Source organism: Ceratotherium simum, chromosome 2 (genome assembly GCF_057802395.1).
Source record: "Ceratotherium simum simum isolate JZ-2026a chromosome 2, ASM5780239v1, whole genome shotgun sequence".
NCBI lineage: Eukaryota > Metazoa > Chordata > Mammalia > Perissodactyla > Rhinocerotidae > Ceratotherium > Ceratotherium simum.
The window spans coordinates 619,262-636,157 of record NC_141901.1 but is presented as its reverse complement, the minus strand read 5'-3'; the positions used below and the strand labels follow the sequence as shown (position 1 = coordinate 636,157).

General features: G+C 36.9%; 2 protein-coding genes across 3 annotated transcripts in view; both read right to left on the bottom strand.

Annotated features, from left to right (window-relative positions):
• The window catches only part of ZC3H11A (zinc finger CCCH-type containing 11A), a 32,732-nt gene extending 28,419 nt beyond the window's left edge, over nucleotides 1–4,313 (bottom strand). For both annotated transcript variants that reach the window (XM_087436767.1, XM_087436769.1), the window contains exons 1-2: nucleotides 4,174–4,313; nucleotides 3,177–3,296 (exon numbers count right to left, since the gene is read on the bottom strand). In XM_087436767.1, the coding sequence (XP_087292893.1) occupies nucleotides 3,177–3,296; nucleotides 4,174–4,227 (174 nt within the window). In that variant the 5' untranslated portion in view covers nucleotides 4,228–4,313. The remainder of the gene's footprint in view (nucleotides 1–3,176; nucleotides 3,297–4,173) is intronic.
• A 7,210-nt stretch (nucleotides 4,314–11,523) lies between these two features.
• LOC147917710 (uncharacterized) lies at nucleotides 11,524–11,622 on the bottom strand. The gene has a single exon (XM_087436800.1). It carries the CDS (start codon nucleotides 11,620–11,622, stop codon nucleotides 11,524–11,526), a length of 99 nt encoding a protein of 32 aa, XP_087292926.1.
• Between the last annotated feature and the right edge of the window lie 5,274 nt (nucleotides 11,623–16,896).

Sequence of the window (16,896 nt, the reverse complement as noted above, 5' to 3'; positions counted from 1 at the left end):
GCTTTTTCACTGACAATATGTCCTGATCTTTCCATATCAATTAATAAGTAGTCTCCCTTTTAAAATTTTTTGTTAACAGTTGCCCAGCACTCCACTGTATCAATGTAGTAAAATTTATTTTAAATGAAAGTTAGGCTGTTTCATATATTTTACTATTACAAATTATGCTATAACTAGTAATTCTGCATATATCTCATTCTGCACATAGGAGTACAGATGAGACAAAGGCATAACCATTTAGTAGTTTTTAAAGATGCAACCAAATAATCCTGTGCAGAAAGGAGTTAATAGAGTAGCTTTATGACTGCTATCCTTAGACAGCCTCCTTACAAGGTTGGTCCTTGGCTGGCATGTGGGAACTTGGCTCTCAGAATGTTCCTAGTCAGTCAACTGATCACTGTACCTACACTGTGCAAGCAATATGGCTTATGCTGAACACCTGCCATTCTTCCAGGAGTCTGGAGCTTTGGTATGTGTTAAATAGAGAGTGCCTATGTGACCAGCCCAATAAAAACCTTGGATGCTGAATCTCTAATGGGCTTCCCTGGGCAGAAACATCCCACCCACGCTGCTGCATTTTCATCGCTGGGGGTAGTGTGTACTCTGCGTGACCCCTTGTGGGAGGGAAAGACCATAAAGAAACCCACACATGGATGCCTCCAGACTCTGCCGGTATCTTATTCTCTTATGATCAGTGTATCCTTACTATGTCAGTGTAATAAATCTTAACCATGAATAATACAACTATATGCTGAGTCCCATGAGTTCGTCTAGAGAATCTTAAATGTAGATGTTCTCAGAGACTCTGACATACCTTTCCTAGGGGTTGTGCCAATTTACACTCTGCCAGCAATGTTACAACAGGATTTCCAAAAGTTGCAGAGTATTTCTTTCTCTGAATGGACTTAGTGAATTCCCTGCTATTTGGAGACAGGCAGCATAGAATGAAGTTAAGAAACTACCAATCTGGAACCAAACTGGAGTAGCTGTCTGATCCCAGGCATACAAATTGCATATTTAGTCTCTTCCTTCTTTCCCCATCCCCTCTCAAACAATTCAGTCCAAAGTCATTAGGTGAGGCTGAGAGAGGAAGGCATTCACAGCGGGAGAGGGAAGGGTATGTGGCTGAGAGCAGGGTATTGGAGCCTGACTGCGATGAGGAAGGTGTCCACGTGACAAAGTGGAACCGGCATAAGGTGTCAGAACCCATGAGGGGTTTAGCAGGGCATTTGCATAGAAGGGTGGCCTAGTGCAGTGCTGAAGCCTGAGGAGGGTGAGCAAGGCTTCTGTGCAGAAGGGATCTTAATGCAGGGTTAGGAAGGCAGAAGTGGGGACCTGGTGCAGAGCTGAAGAATGAGCCGGGTGAGAGGAAGTAGCTCACATGGGAGGGCTTCCCAACACAGAGTACCAGAACCAAAGCATGTGAAAAGGGCATCCATCGGGGGGAAGAGCAGTCCAGAGTTGGATGTTGGAGTCCAAGCAGCCTAAGAAAGGCGTCCTCAAAGTGGAGCAAAGGGATAGGCCTGGCACAGGGTGTTGGAATTGAAACAAGGTGAGAACGATGTCCCCATGGAAGGGTAGCCTCATGTGTGATGTCACAGCCTGAGAGGAAGGAAGAGGCTGTGATACAATATTGGTTTACACAATTAGGGGACTGATCGAATAAATAATATTAAGGACAATGGGAACTGAGTTTCTCACTTTTGGAGAAGAGAGTTACAAGCATGGAAAAGGAGAAGCCCAGACTAAACTCTGTACTGCTGGTGAATTGGAGGCATCTATGTGAACTCATGATTTTCAGTACATAAAGTAATAAATAATGATGTAAATGTGTGTATGTATATATATTTATATATTCCCTTGTTCTGTTCACTGTGGGCCTGGAAGCAGTGACACTCCAGGAGCAGCCCAAATCTTATTTCTACATACCATTCTTCACTAAAAGGAACCAGGGCTCCTTGGAGAAATGGCTGATTCCAAGGGAGGAGGAGGAAAAGTACAGGATGAGCCTGGAAAATCTTCTTGGCCAGAAAGCTAAGAGGTGTTTAAAAAATGGCGGAAACATCAAAAGGATACAAAAAACCAGCTTGGAGGGCTCTTGCTGGCCAAATCTGGGTCAATTTGAAGATAATAAAAAATAATGACAGTAATGGGGTACAACACATTGAATAAAATAGGAAACCATGAGTTCACACAAATACAAATAAATAACTGGAAAAAAATTAAAAGTTTGATGAGAAATGAAATAATCAGAGGTCTCAAAGTACCTTTCCACAAAATACTTATTAATCACAAAAAGAATAACTTTATAGTGAAGGAATCTGGTAGATACTACCTTAATGAAGTGATCAAAGTTAACATCACTAGTAATGGAATAATTAAAATTGTATGCCACCTAATGGTATGTAATGAGAAAAATATCACCTCTGTGATAGTCCTGCCCAAGATACACAACCTGAATTCAGTAATGAGGAAATATCAGACAAACACAAATTGAGGGACATTCTACAAAATAACTGGCCTATAACTACCAAAAGTGTCAATGCCAACAAAAGGCAAGGAAAGACTGAGCAACTGTTTTAGATTGAAGGGGACTGAAGAATCATGACAACTACATGCAACACTTGATTCTGGATTTGCTCCTCCTGCAATAAAGGATATTACTGGTACAATGGCAAAATTTGAATGAGATCTGAGGATTAAACGAAAGTAATATATCAATGTTAATTTTCTAATTTTGACATTTGTATTATGGTTATGCAGGAGAGTGTCCTTCTTGTTTGTAGGAAATACTCATTACAGTATTTGAAGGTGATAGACAATGTCAGTAATTTACTCCCAAATGGCTTAGAAAAATAAGTTTTATTACTGTATTTGCAACTTTTCTCTAAGTTTGAGACTGTTTTAAAATAAACACAGAAATACAAATACTCCCCAAATATACATATATAATTTTTACACTTTAGATATATTACCAAACTGCCTTCCAGAAAAATGATATCAATTCATATCCCATAACATCTAGATATTAAGTGAGCATTACAATAATCACAGAAATTTCACTAGGTCATTAAGAAAAATTTAACCCACGTGTTACATAAAATGTCATTCTTCCCGTTTTTTATTTGCCCATAATGACACCAGACTACTTATCATAATACAAATTGAAAACTTACATCGATCTCCATATGCCGAAACCTGCACACCTGTCTAAAACAGCGCCCTTCTTGCCATAATGTGCAAACAGTTTCATTTCCTAGTGCAGCTTCACAGTGACGAAATTGACAGCTGTCACCCTGTAAACAAAGAGAACAATACAGAAAAGAACTACGGTACCAAAGTAGATCCCAGGTAAAAATGCTGATTATTAAGAGTTTCCTGGCATCTAGACAAACACAAAAGGGTAAGGAGAGACAGGCAAGGTAGAAAATAACTGAGATGGGATGACAAGAACAATCTGAGGTCAACAAATTTATAATTTCCTACAACCTATTTCTTGACAGTACCCTTCATCTGATATGACAACATGAGTGACACAAGCTGGGAGATGGGGCTGAAAAAGAAAAGTGGGAGTATTAGGTACTATTTAAAAATATGTTTTACAGTTTATCTTTAAAACAGTTTCATATATCCCGACTTGTGTAACCAGCTTTTGATGGAAAATAAGAAAGTAAATTAATAGATGAGGATTTAAGGATACTTCCAGGTTTCACTGTATACTTTATACAATGGTAATAATGTGAAACAAAATGCTACTGTTGTGCAAACTGCTATATGAGATCAGAGCTTTGCTCAAACTACTGATTTCAAACATAGTACCAAGATGACTTAAGAAAAGTTTTTCTAACAAAATATACACTTATACAATTAGTCATAAAGTCACAGAAAACAGCAGACAGATCTAAATGCAGCTGCAGAAGAATCAAGCAGAAAAACAAGAAGTTTTGACAAAATAAAAAGCTACAAAAGCATATTTAGAAATAAGATGGCTTTAGTACTCAGCAGGAAATCGGAAGAAAAAAGTCAAATTCAACCCATGACAGTTTCTACAATACAACCCGCCCATTCATGAGCAAAACAAAACATAAAAACAACTTAGTATTTTGTGAAAATTTTATCTAATTTTATTAGGGAAATCACAGAAAGAACTGATTTAGAGATGCCAATTCTTACTTTGGTACATGTAGAATAGAAAAAAAAATAGCAGTCTTCTCCTTGATTAGACATGCTGGGTAGATCCTTAGAACAGAAATGGCTTCTTGAAAACAAGCCACTGCTTCCTCAAGGCGAGGACAAGCTCCGCGTCCTCTTGAAATGGGTTTAATCTTCCAAATGACAACTCAATCACAGAAATCGTCTTTAAAATGTAATCCTAAAACGAGGAGACAATGAATTAAAGTATTTCAGGTAAATTCTTCCAACTTTCTCCTCCAAATCACCTTGACTAATGAGATCACACTGTTAAAACCAAATTTTAATTATATGAATACATACTTGCCTATACAGAGCCTTGTGAACACTGATTCATATTTCATTCTTATGTGAATATTGTGCATACTCATCTACAATGTGAAAATTTTGATAAAGATAGCCACTCCCTTCTTTTTTTGTATTCTCCGTGGTGCTTGTTATATTGTTTCAGCATACAATTAAATAAGCATTGCTAACTCAACAAATGATTATTAACAGCACTTAGATTACTTTAGATTTTTTTCATCTGACAAAAGCTCCAATATTTTCACAAGCATTGTTGTTATTTCAAAAGTATATAATTATAAGTAGGTGGGAAAAACTGTCTTACTAGAATAACTGGTGAAACAATTACCTCTAATAACAAAACAACCAACACTCCCTCCCTCTCCCCAGTCCCTGTCCCTCACATTAAAGTGTTCAAGAAAGCTTCTACAAAAGTGAAAACACATGACCAGAGCACATGTCAAAATCTGGAAGGGGTTTCTACAAACTTCTACACCAGAAGATCAGGTTTCAGAAACACTGATCTGCAACTTGAAATTAATGAAATCAAATTCAATCATATCTTCCACTAAAAATCATAATCCAAGAATACCAGGCCATGATAAAAACCAGCCTTGAAGTCAGCAACCTAGGTTAGGAGTAAACATATACTAACTGAACATATACTAAAACCCTTATAACCTGCATACTCTTTGACTCACAACTGCATTTCTAGAATTTATCCTAAGGTGAATATTCAACAAATATACAAGGTAATAATGTATAAGAAAGTTCATCACCATCTTGATTCTAATAGTGAAACCTAATGTTCAAAAGCTGGAGTCTGTTTAAAAAAATTATGGTACATTCATGTAATGTGACAATATGCAGTCCATTACAGATTTTGGTACTGGGAAGTGGGGTGCTGCTGTAAATAAAAAAAAAAAAAGGTCTAAAAAGGTGGAAGTAGCTTTGAAATTGGGTTATGGGTAGAGGCCAGAAGAGTTTGGAGGCACTTGATAGAAAAAGCTTAGAAGAAACTGCTGCTAGAAACACTCAAAAGTGCTTCTGGTGAGGTTTCAGATGGAAATGAGGAACACGTTACTGGAAAGTGGAGGAAAGGTAATCCCTGTTATAAAGTGGCAGAGAACTTAGCTGAATTGTGTTCTGTTGAATGGAAGATAGAATTTTTAAGTGATGAACTTGGATATGGAGTTGAGCCGATTTCTAAGCAAAGTGTGGAAGGTAATAGCCTGGTTTCTCCTTGCTACTTACAGTAAAACACAAGAGGAAAGAGATACATTGAAGAAGGAACTACTCAGCAAAAAGGAACCAGAATATTTGGAAAATTCTCAGCCTACTCATATTGCCAAAAATGAGAAAGTGTGCTCTGTAGGGAACACCAAGTGTGTGGTCGGACAACAGTATGCTGAAGAGATGAGGTGTGTGACTTATGGATCCAATCAATCATCACAGCAGAAATGCTGAGAGCTTGGACTGAAGGGGACATACATGCACCAGGGGAAGATGATGCGAAGACACACAAGGAGAAGATGGCCATGTGACTAGGGTGATGCATCTATAAACCAAGAAATGCCAGGGATTGCCAGCAAACACTAGAAGCTAGAAGAGGCAAAGAAAGATCATTCCTCTACGGGTTTCAGAGAGAGCATGACCCTGCCAACAGCGTTGCAGACTTCTAGCCTCCAGAACTGTGAGCTAATAAATTTCTCTTGTTCTAAGCCACTCAGTTTGTGGTACTTTGTTATGGCAGCCCTAGGAAACTATTATAGATCACAAATATAGTCAACTGATCTTTGACAAAAGAGCATAGGCAATTTCAATGGAGAAAGGATAATCTTTTCAGTAAGTGATGCTGGAACAAGTGGACATCTGCGTGCAAAAGAATCTATGTAGACACAGACTTTACACCTTTCACAAAAATTAAAATGGATCACAGACTTAAATATAAAATACAAAACTGTAAAACTCCTAGAAGATAACATAGGAGAAAATCCAGGTGACCTTGGGTTTGGTGATAACTTTTTAGATACAACACCAAACACACAATCCATGAAAGAAGACACTGATAAGCTGGACTTCATTAAAATTAAAAACTACTGCTCTGTGAAAGCACTGTTAAGAGAGTAAAAAGACAAGTCACAGACCGAGAGAAAAATCACTGCACAACACATAACTGATAAAGGATTGGTGTGAAAAATATACAAAGCACACTTAAAACTCAACAATAAGAAAACAAACCAATTAAAAAATGGGCAAAGGTCTCGACAGACACCTCACCAAAGATATACAAATGGAAAATAAGCATATGAAAAGATACTCAACATCATACATCATTAAGGGACTGCAAATTCCTTTTAGAACAGCTAAAATCCACAACACCGACACCACCTAATGCTGGTGAGGATGTGGAGCAACAGGAAGAAGTCTGGAAGAACATAGACCAAAATGTTAGCAGTAGTTACCGCCAGGGTGGTAGGATTATGTAGGTGGCTATTTATTAGTTTGTTTTATGCTCAGAATTAACATTAAATTTTCTAATATAATGAAACATAGACATAATAAAAAATTTAAGTTTGCCTTAACTGAAATTGCAACCATCGCTGATCCACTACAGAATGGTACAAGGGTTAGACCTTTAATAGCACATCACAGATCCACCAGCAGGATTCCCCCGACCCCAAACCCAGAGAATACATTCTGCCTTCTAGAGTACACAAAAAGTTAATTTAAAAAACTGCCTCACATGGAATCAAGTCTCTAAGGAATATTCAAATAATTACAATGACACATATGCAAAAAGGAAAAGTATTACACAGATGAGAAGGAAAAAGGTTTAGAGTAATTTTTTAGAAAGGAAAAAAAAGGTTCAGATGTCGATTTCATTCCAACATCCCAAAGAACATATATGAATCTGTTGCTGGTTGCAGGATGACCCCCAACATACTGATCAAACAACAAAATCGTACTTGTGAAATAGCAACAAAATAGCATGAATTGCATTTTTTCCTTCAAATTAGGTTCTACAAAACTCCCTCAGATGTAGGCAGGGCAGGGAGAGACTGAAACTTGAGTAGATGGGCACTCCCTTACTACTGTTTCAACAGAACAGCTCCTACATATATCTATTTTACATATTGAGCTTCTACAGCTTTCACTAGAGGGGAGAAAAAGGATATAATTCTTGGTCAATAAAATGGCAAAAAAAATTTCTAAGATAAAATATTGACAGTAATCACTACTACCCCAAGCAAAAACCAAAAACCAAGATGCACACTTACAAATTTCTTAAGTTTTAAAAAGAAAAAAGAAAAAAAAAATCCAAGATGCCAAGAAAAAACTGATTACAACAGAAAAGAGCTGTCTGAAAGCACGAGGTCAAGATGAATAATTGGCCCTCCAGCACCCCATCCCTGAATTAATGTAAAAAAAAAGGAGAAATTCTTTTAAAATCCTCATGCTTTCAGCAATTTTTTTTGTTTTTCTGCAGGGAAAGATTCGCCCTGAGCTAACATCTGTTGCCAATCTTCCTCTTTTTTTAATTTTTCCTCCTCAAAGCCACAGTGCATGGTTGTATATCCTAGTTTTAAGTCCTTCTAGTTCCTCTATGTGAGCTGCCGCCACAGCATGGCCACTGACAGACGGGTGGTGTGGTTCTGTGACCAGAAAACGAACCCGGGCCGCCAAAGTGGCAAGAATGCCAAACTGCAACCACGAAACCATCAGGGCTGGCTCTCTCAGCAAGTTTTAAAGGATATAGCTTGATATGAATGCATACATTGCTATGGAAAAAAGAATGCAAACAACAGAAAGCTTAAAAAATAAGAAAACTCCAATTTCTAGCCTCTTTCCCCCAAAGATATTTCAACAGAAGAATAGATAACAGAATAAACATTGACAAAAAACGCAATAACTGAATAATAAGGTATCACCGTCAGGACATCTCCCAGAATGCAAAAAGATGTCAAAATGAAATATAAGGTAAACAACATGGAAATAATTCCAGAAGATTCAATTTCTATACAATGAAAATTCTAAAAGGAACAGAATTGGTAGAGAGAATATTAACAATACAAGAAAATTTCACTAAACTGGATGAATTTGAGTCCTTATATTAAAAGGGGCTCATCAAATGCCAGGCAGAAATTTTCTTTAGACATCTCTACTATACTGTAAATATAGTAAAATTTCGAATTCCAATGGTAAAGACAGAATCATACAGACTTCTAGGAAACGGAGACTGATGACAAAAGAAAGAAAATCAGACCTGACATGTGACTGCTTATCTGAACCTCTAAATGCTAAAAGACAAAATGCTATGCATCCAGAATTTAAAGGAGAGATTATGACCTTAGAATTAGCCTTTCAAACTACATTTCAAGGAGATCTCAGCATTTGGAAGAAGTTTTTAGACATGAAAAGTTTCAAAAACTATACCATCTGAGTACTCCACATATTCTTGAAAAAATTACTTAAGGAAGCATTCTAACTTGAGAAAAAGTTTAGGAAAAAGAACTCAAAAGCAGAAAATGAACAAACCCATGTCACAGCTCTATTCCACTGCTTTTTAAAAAAGTGTCAAACAACTGCATTGTACATTTGATTTATGATACAGCTGATAAATCCTAAATAAAGCCAACTGAACCACAGCAGATTAGAAGAGTAACACACAATCAAAAAGAAGGTTTATTCCAGGACTAAGAAAGGTTTAACATTAGGAAATTCATTACATTAATAGAGTAAAGGGGAGTAAAAACAAAAACAAAAACTCTGTGGTATCTTAAGATTTCAAAACGGAAAAAAATGGTAAAAAAAAAAGAGGATTTAAAATAGTATTTTTTTAAAAGTTAAATTGGCTTAAATAAAAAAAGCTAAAATGCAAATCTCTTCCTGATAAAACTGTCAGTAAATTACAAGGAACCTCCTTAGCATAAATGCACTTAATCACTAGAGGTAAGCTCATTCAAGGCAAACAAAAAAGGAACACTCTTTCTCCTCTATTATTCAACACTGTTCTGCAGAGTCCAGCATACGCAATAAGGCAAAAAAGGCTTAAAGACTAAAGAGGATGAGGCAAAAAGTTTAGTATCTGCAGGTTATATGCTTGCAAACTAGAAAACCAAACAATCAACTAAAAAATAGTTAAAATAATAAGATATTAAAAAAAACAGTAAATTTCCTATATGCCAGTAGCAATCATTCTGATGATAACAGAGTCCTATTCACAATAAAACTACAAAATATACAGGAAGAAAATGAAGAAGTGTGTAAGACTCACACTGAATTAAAAACAAAACCAAAAAAACTATGAAACTACTAAGGCACAGAAGGTCCGGATAATGGAGAGATAATGGAGAAGAGACTTAAAGAAGTTTACTTCTTTCCCAAATAATGTATACATTGAATGCAATTCAAGTCAAAATTTCACTGAGAGTTAGTTATCGGAACTTGACAGACTGTAAAATCATCTAGAATAACTGAGAAAAATAAAGAAAATTTTAAAAAGAATGAGACGGCCTGCTCTACCTGATATTACAGGTAGATGTGAAAGGTAACATTTAAATGTAATATTGACAAATGAATGAGCACAATTCAAGCGAGTCCATGAATAAATGTGATTTATGAAAAAAGTGGCATGTGAAATTAAAAAATTGGCCAACCAGTTGAAAAAAATTTCTACTTCATACAAAAAGGTTCCAGGGGAATAAAATTAAAGATAGCAAAGAGGCTTTAGCTCACTAATTAAAGTACTATACTAAGAAACATTCTGAATTCATAACTGCACTCAGCAAAAAGGCAAGCAATATTTAACGTCTACTATGCTTATGGGAGGAAGACAGACAATGCCATATAACTAAAATCCCTAACACAACCATCCAAGTATTGGGGGAAAATGTATGGTATTTTTTTTTATAAGCTCTGGGTAAAAAAAAACCTTTGCACATGGAACTATGTCATGATAAACTATTAACGGTGCTTTTCTCCGAGGAGATGAAATTACAGGGAGATTGCACCTTGGCTATATTTCTACCTTTTTAATAATGCACATTATCAAAAAGGGGGGATTCCATACAAAAACCAAAAGCTTGTAAACAATTACAAGAAAAAATGTCTTGACAATCGCTATTTAATTTCTTACTGATCCAGGAATATTATGCCTTAAATTACAAAAATGTTCACTCCTTTAATGAGAAAAAACTCATTTCCACACTTACATTAGCTGGTTGCTCTCAACAGGAACGTCTGTGTCTTCACTGAGTTCCAATCTTACGCCTGTAGGTCGAACCAACACTCAATCCATGAATTAATAATAATGAGGCAGAAAGAATTTTCCTCCTCACATTGCCAAGGAAACCTCTCAGCCACAATTCAAACACAGGACGTGTTTTTAAAACATCTCCCAACTACTGGGAGATTAAGTCCATTCGAATAACCTTTGTCAGACTGCAGACAGCTAGGGTTAGTTATCTCCTCCAAAAAAAAAACAAAAAACAAAAAAAGAGTTCATTTATAGATGAACTTGAGATTCAAAGGATTAAAAAAAAGAAAAATCCATCTTCCATAGCCGAACAATATGATTTAAAAAGAAAAAAAAGTAAAAAGAACACCAAAATTCAATATGATCCAATTTCTGGTCTTCAAGATTTCTTCACCTATTAAGAAAAAAACAGAAACCTTCCCCCATCTTTATTATCTGTATAATAAAAGCATACTTGTATGTAAAAACATGAAGTGTTTTATGTATATAATATACATATACATATATACTAACTGGCTTACACACACACACACATATCCACAAATGTGTAGAAATAAAACATTTGGGTAAGTTTTCCCTTTTAAAATGCACTACAAAAGCCTTTAGATTTGGGTTCATTATAAAAATTGTGAACTTACTCTTATACCAAAGTATCAGGAAGTACTCTAATATGTTACACTAAATTTTGCCCAGCCTGCAAAATAAAGATGAAGGGAAATCCTTACACACATATCAATGTGTATAATATGGATGGATGTATACCATCATCATCATCATCTTTATCATCTTCAGGGAGTGTTTAACCAGAAAAGATAGAGACGTATGGTTATAGAGTAACTACAGAGTGGTGCAGCAAGCTGTAGAAGGCAGAGCAGCATTATAGCCATCCTGAACTGGCACTGTCAAAATACAGAAAGCTTCTATCTAAGGGAAGACTTTTTCTTCTTTTATAGAAACACCAGTGTCACTGGCATCACATTCAATATTGACCCTACAAAAGGCTTGCTTACGCAGCCTAGTTTAAAATTCTTTATTTGATGGCTACAACTAAAGACTGTAATTATCTATTTACTCCAGTTAGCAAAAGGGTAAACTTTTGGAGTTGCAGTTTCATTTCACAATGGTACATTTACCATTTAAGAATTTCAAAAAAAAACAAAAACAAAAAACGATTTTGATACATAGCAATGAGTTCTAAATTTTGAAACCAGCCCAGTAACAAAGCAATTTGAATCTCACGTAATAAATACTACATAATTTCTAGGCTAAATCTTGCCAAATACTATCCAAGACAAAACTGAAATCAAAACTTAAAAAAAGTGGACACCTTTTACTCACACTTAATACTAGTCAATTTTCCAGGAAATTTTTGGGCAGGGAATATCCCCAAATCTAAAATGAAAAAAAGGAAAAATTGGGATCTTATATTAGTTATTCAATCTGAAACTTTTAATAGACTTCTACTAAAAGTCATCATTTTCTGGCCTCCCACTCAAACACAGAAACATATTTTCAGAGTGGAAAGGGACTTTAAAGATCACTGAGATCAATTCTCTCATTTTAACCAGTGAAGCAATGATTCCTAACACGTGAAAATACTGACTGCTTATTTTTCATTAAGAATAGAGGCCAAAACAATCTCATAGTTAAGAATGTAGTATTATGGATCATTCGGTGTATTTTTTTGAAGACAAGTAAGATCACTTAAAATTACAGAAACATTCTTCGGGAAATGGATACTGGGTTTGTCAAAGTATGCTCATGGGGCTTTTCATTCCAATTCCTGTTCAATCTTTTTCAATTTTGTAAACTTCTTATTACGTCATTTACCCATAAATTATGTAAAAGTACCTATACAATCTTTATTTTACTGTTTTTTACACTATTTTGTAAAGGTTAAAAAAGGCAATTCAAAGACTAAAAGTAATTTTTTCCTAATTGTTTTCCAATGTGTCTCTTTTATATAGATCCAATCCTAAATATAAAGGGTAACTCTATCACACTCAGTAAGTTGAAATTTTAAAGGTGACCAGTATGAGGAGGCAATTAGAAATTTCCAAATATAAAACAATTTAGTGAGTTTTGCTTTTGCCAAGCTGTAAATACGAATTAGGATTTTTAAAGAAATAGAAAAATGGGGGGGGGATACCAGCTTAGTATGCTTTTTTCTCAATTTCATTGGTTTCAGAGCAATCAAACTTCCCATGTTGGGAGAAATTTTTACTTAAAACCAATTACTAGTTCAATCTACCAGCCTAAAGCCTTCCAATGCTGCACTATATTTTTTTATTTAAAAAATATCTTTTCTTTCTCAATTGGTATAAACAAAATTTCAAGTGACGGCTATATTGAGTTACCACTGTGAAATCTTTAATCTTCACTTTGTCAACATTACCTCTGAGGAATTTTCAGCCCTTTTTGTCTTTTCAGGTTTCCCCAGATGTGCATATAAAGAATTGGTCTAACTACATATAACAACTATAGCAATTAGGATACAGTAACATAGCAATAAGCTGCCCATTTTAAATGGAGAAAGGAAAAAGAAATTAGGATAATATTTCTTTTTCATTGCTTTGAACAACTTCATTCTCAGGATCCCAGCTCAGAACTAACGTAGAATAATCATAGTTAACATTTTCCAAGTTCATTTTCAGAAACATCAGCTGTTCTATATTGTCAAAGTCTAGGCTCATGATCTGCTTTGGATGAAAGTGGCTATTTGCAGTAAAGATACATTCAGATTGCCAACTACACAGGGGGCAGCTTAGATACTGAATGGCAACTTGGGTCAAAGCTGGCCATATGCTCACCTTCCTCTGCCAGTAAATCAAAGGGTCATCACCTCCTGAGATCTCAGGATACTTCTCTTTGAAGTATTCATCCACTGCTGCTATAGCAGAAGCAAGCATGAAGCTTTTGCCTCCAGTGGCAACATTATCTGCAGCTGAGCTATCAATAGATCCTGAACTGCAGGTGCCTTCTCTTACAGATGAGGTAAATGAATCAGCTCCTACTATAGCTGAAGGACCAGAAGCTTCCGAAGTTACAATACGGCAGACCTCTGGTGAAGATTCCATATAATTACAAACTTCTTCTGCAAGGATCTGCTTATAAGTTTCTAAATCAGCACCCTGAGGGAAAAAGTCTTCCAAATTATTCTTAAAGCAAGGATCTAACAAAGCAGCCAAGATACAGGGCTTGGATTTGAGCATGGCACTTAGTATGGTGTCAGTTTCAAGCTTCAGAGATAAGCTGTCCACCAGATGGAGGGCCTGAGTAATACCTCTGACTTGAAAATCTTTTCTGAGTTTCTGCAGGGAAAGGAGTAGATGATGGATTAGGGGTAGCACCTGATTCAATCCTGTGGTCTTCACACTCACTTTCTGGGTGGCCTCTTCAAATGGTTTAAGAATATCACAGACATAAGTCATTAGAGTCCACTGAAGGGAGGTGAGCACAACTCCACTGGCTCTACCAAGACTATGGTGAACTGAGTAGCAATGCTCCAAGAGCCATTTTAACATATAAAAGGTAGAAATCCAATGGCCAGTTTCATCTTGCTTCAAATTCTTCCATGGAAGTTGGTGATCATTTTGGAACTCTTGCAGGATCTGACGGGCCTTGACTGAATGACTAAAATGATGACAGGTTTTCCTAGCAGCCACTAACATATTCTCAATGCTTTTATGCTCACAGAAAAAGTCCTGAATGACTATATTTAAACAATGCAGGAAGCACGGCACGTGGGTAAAACCGCCATCTTTGATTGCATGTACCACATTAGAGGAATTGTCAGAAACAATGAAGCTAGGGATGAGGAAATTAGGAGAAAGCCACAGACCAATCTGGTCATTTAATTCTTGTAAAATGTTGGTTATCAAACAGTCTTTGGCCAAACCTGTTACACAAAGTACTGCCCACTTTCTAAAATTGGAGATCCTGCCATTATTGGAAGAAGGTACAGTTTCCAAGGAGACCCAGTGTACAGTCACAATGAAATAATCAGTGGATGGGTCATGGGTCCATATGTCCACAGTCAGGTGGATCTTTTGGCTTTGAACATTCTCCAAAGTTAAGAAAATTTTTTCTCTGACCCAATCATATAACTGAGGTACAGCCTTAGTGAAAAAGTAAGTCTCAGATGGTAACCTATAGTCAGGGGCCACAATCTGCATGAACCTCTGAAAGGCTGGGCTTGAGAAGTAGTTGTAAGGATGCATATCCTCCACAATCATTTGAATAATTGCCTGACTTATTTGACTTGAGACTGAATTTTCACAATATGCTGTTTCTCTCTCCTCTGCAAGGATCAGAGCATCTTGGTCTGCAACACGAATAGGACTCTCAGTTCTTGTATTTTTAACCTCTAACACAGGAGGTTCATCTGAATTGCAGTCACTAAGGTCCTCAGCTGTTAAATCTTGGCTGCCTGTAGACTTCTCTCCATGCAAAGTATCGCTCACGAGATCATTTCTCTCAGGCTCAGGCTCATCTAACCCATTTCCAACTGCACCACTGTCTTTGTTGGCAACAGCCCAATGGATGGGATGTGTGGCCTGCAGGTGTCGTTGAAGTGTTGAAGTTCCTAAGTGAGATCCTGGCCTACCCCGGCTCACACTTCTTTTACATATATTACACACAGCTCTTGAGATGTGCTGAGGATCAGTATAAAAAAAATTCCAAACTGCAGATGTCTTGGCTCTTGTTCCAGGAATTAAGGCATGCTTGACAATGTTACTTTTGATGAGAAATCTCCCTCTTTCTGCCCTCAGGACATCAGATACTGATTTATCTCTTTTCTTACCCATTCTATTATCATCTAATGGATCAGTTGGGATATATTCAAAGCTTCCATTGCTTCCAGCAGAAGAAGGAGATAAAGGTACATCCAAAGTAAAATCCTCCTCCCCACTAGTGACTCCCAATTTGTTGGCTCTGGTCCAGTGAGGTGAATGCCTTGCCTGCAGATGTCGTTGAAGGGTAGATGTCCCAAGATGGCTGCCTGGTTTACCCCTGCTAACACTTTTTTCACAGAGGTTACAAATAGCCCGCCAGGTGTACTGGGGGTCAACATGAAAGAAGTGCCACACAATGGAAGTCTTGGCTCTGGTACTAGGCAGATAGATCTGTTTTTCTATATTGCTCTCAAAAGGACTTTCATCATCCTGCTCAGGAGCACTGGAAGCTAACAAAGCAGTGGCGTCTGCAACAGGCCTCCCAGATCCCAAATCCTTACCAAACTTTTTTGCAAGGATCAGTTTTTTCCGTCGCCTTTTCCCCTTAATTCGCAAACCCTTTTTCTTTTTCTTTTTAGCGGGCAATTTTGTCTCTTTATCCATTCCTTCTGCCACCATCTTTCCCTCTACCACATCTTCTTCATCTGTATTAGAATTAATCGGAACACATCCCCGAATCCCAGCACTACTAAAAGTGCTGCGTCTTCTGCCAGGAGAGAGTGAGGAAACTGCTACACTTAAGGTACATACACTCATTCTCTTTACGTCTCCAAAATTCGTACCAGAATCTGTTGGGTTTATTACTCAAGCAGAAATACAGCTGTTCCTCTCTACTTGTATTACCTTTTCTCCGATTTCTCTGGGGAGTCAAATTCCCTTTGGACCAATGATTTCCAAGCCAGGTTATTTTTGGAGGAAAAGTGACAGCAATGAAGAACATTCCCAAACTCTTTCTTAGAGGGCTTTAAGATCCCTTCCAACTTTCCGAGTTCTGAATTCAAACAGTCCAATCTCCTCACTTTACAGAAAAAAGAACTGAGGCCCACTTTCCCAGAGTCAGAGTTGGTCAGTAGCAGCTAGAAGCCAGGTCTCCCAAATCACAGGCCCATGTTCTCTCTGCTTCATCAAGAACTACATCTGCTTGAAATGCCTTCAGCTTTTAAAATATAGTTTTTTATGGTGCCTCATGATAACATCAATTTCCCTTAATTCTGAAATTAATTATGTTCAGGAAATTTCACTTGAACAAAAACATAGTGCATCATTCAACGTTCATCATTTAGGACTGTGATTTGCCAACACAACCCAAAAAGTCAATTCTGGAAAGCTAAATCAGACTCCACATACTGGTCATTAACAGCAGATGCTAGCTGAGCCCTTTCAGCTCTAACTAAAAGTAATACAATTTTTAAAAATGTTAAGTGG

Coding starts and splice junctions, on each gene's coding strand:
- LOC147917710 (XM_087436800.1), bottom strand. CDS start 11,622: ATGGCTATAATGCTGCTCTGCCTTCTACAGCTTGCTGCACCACTCTGT.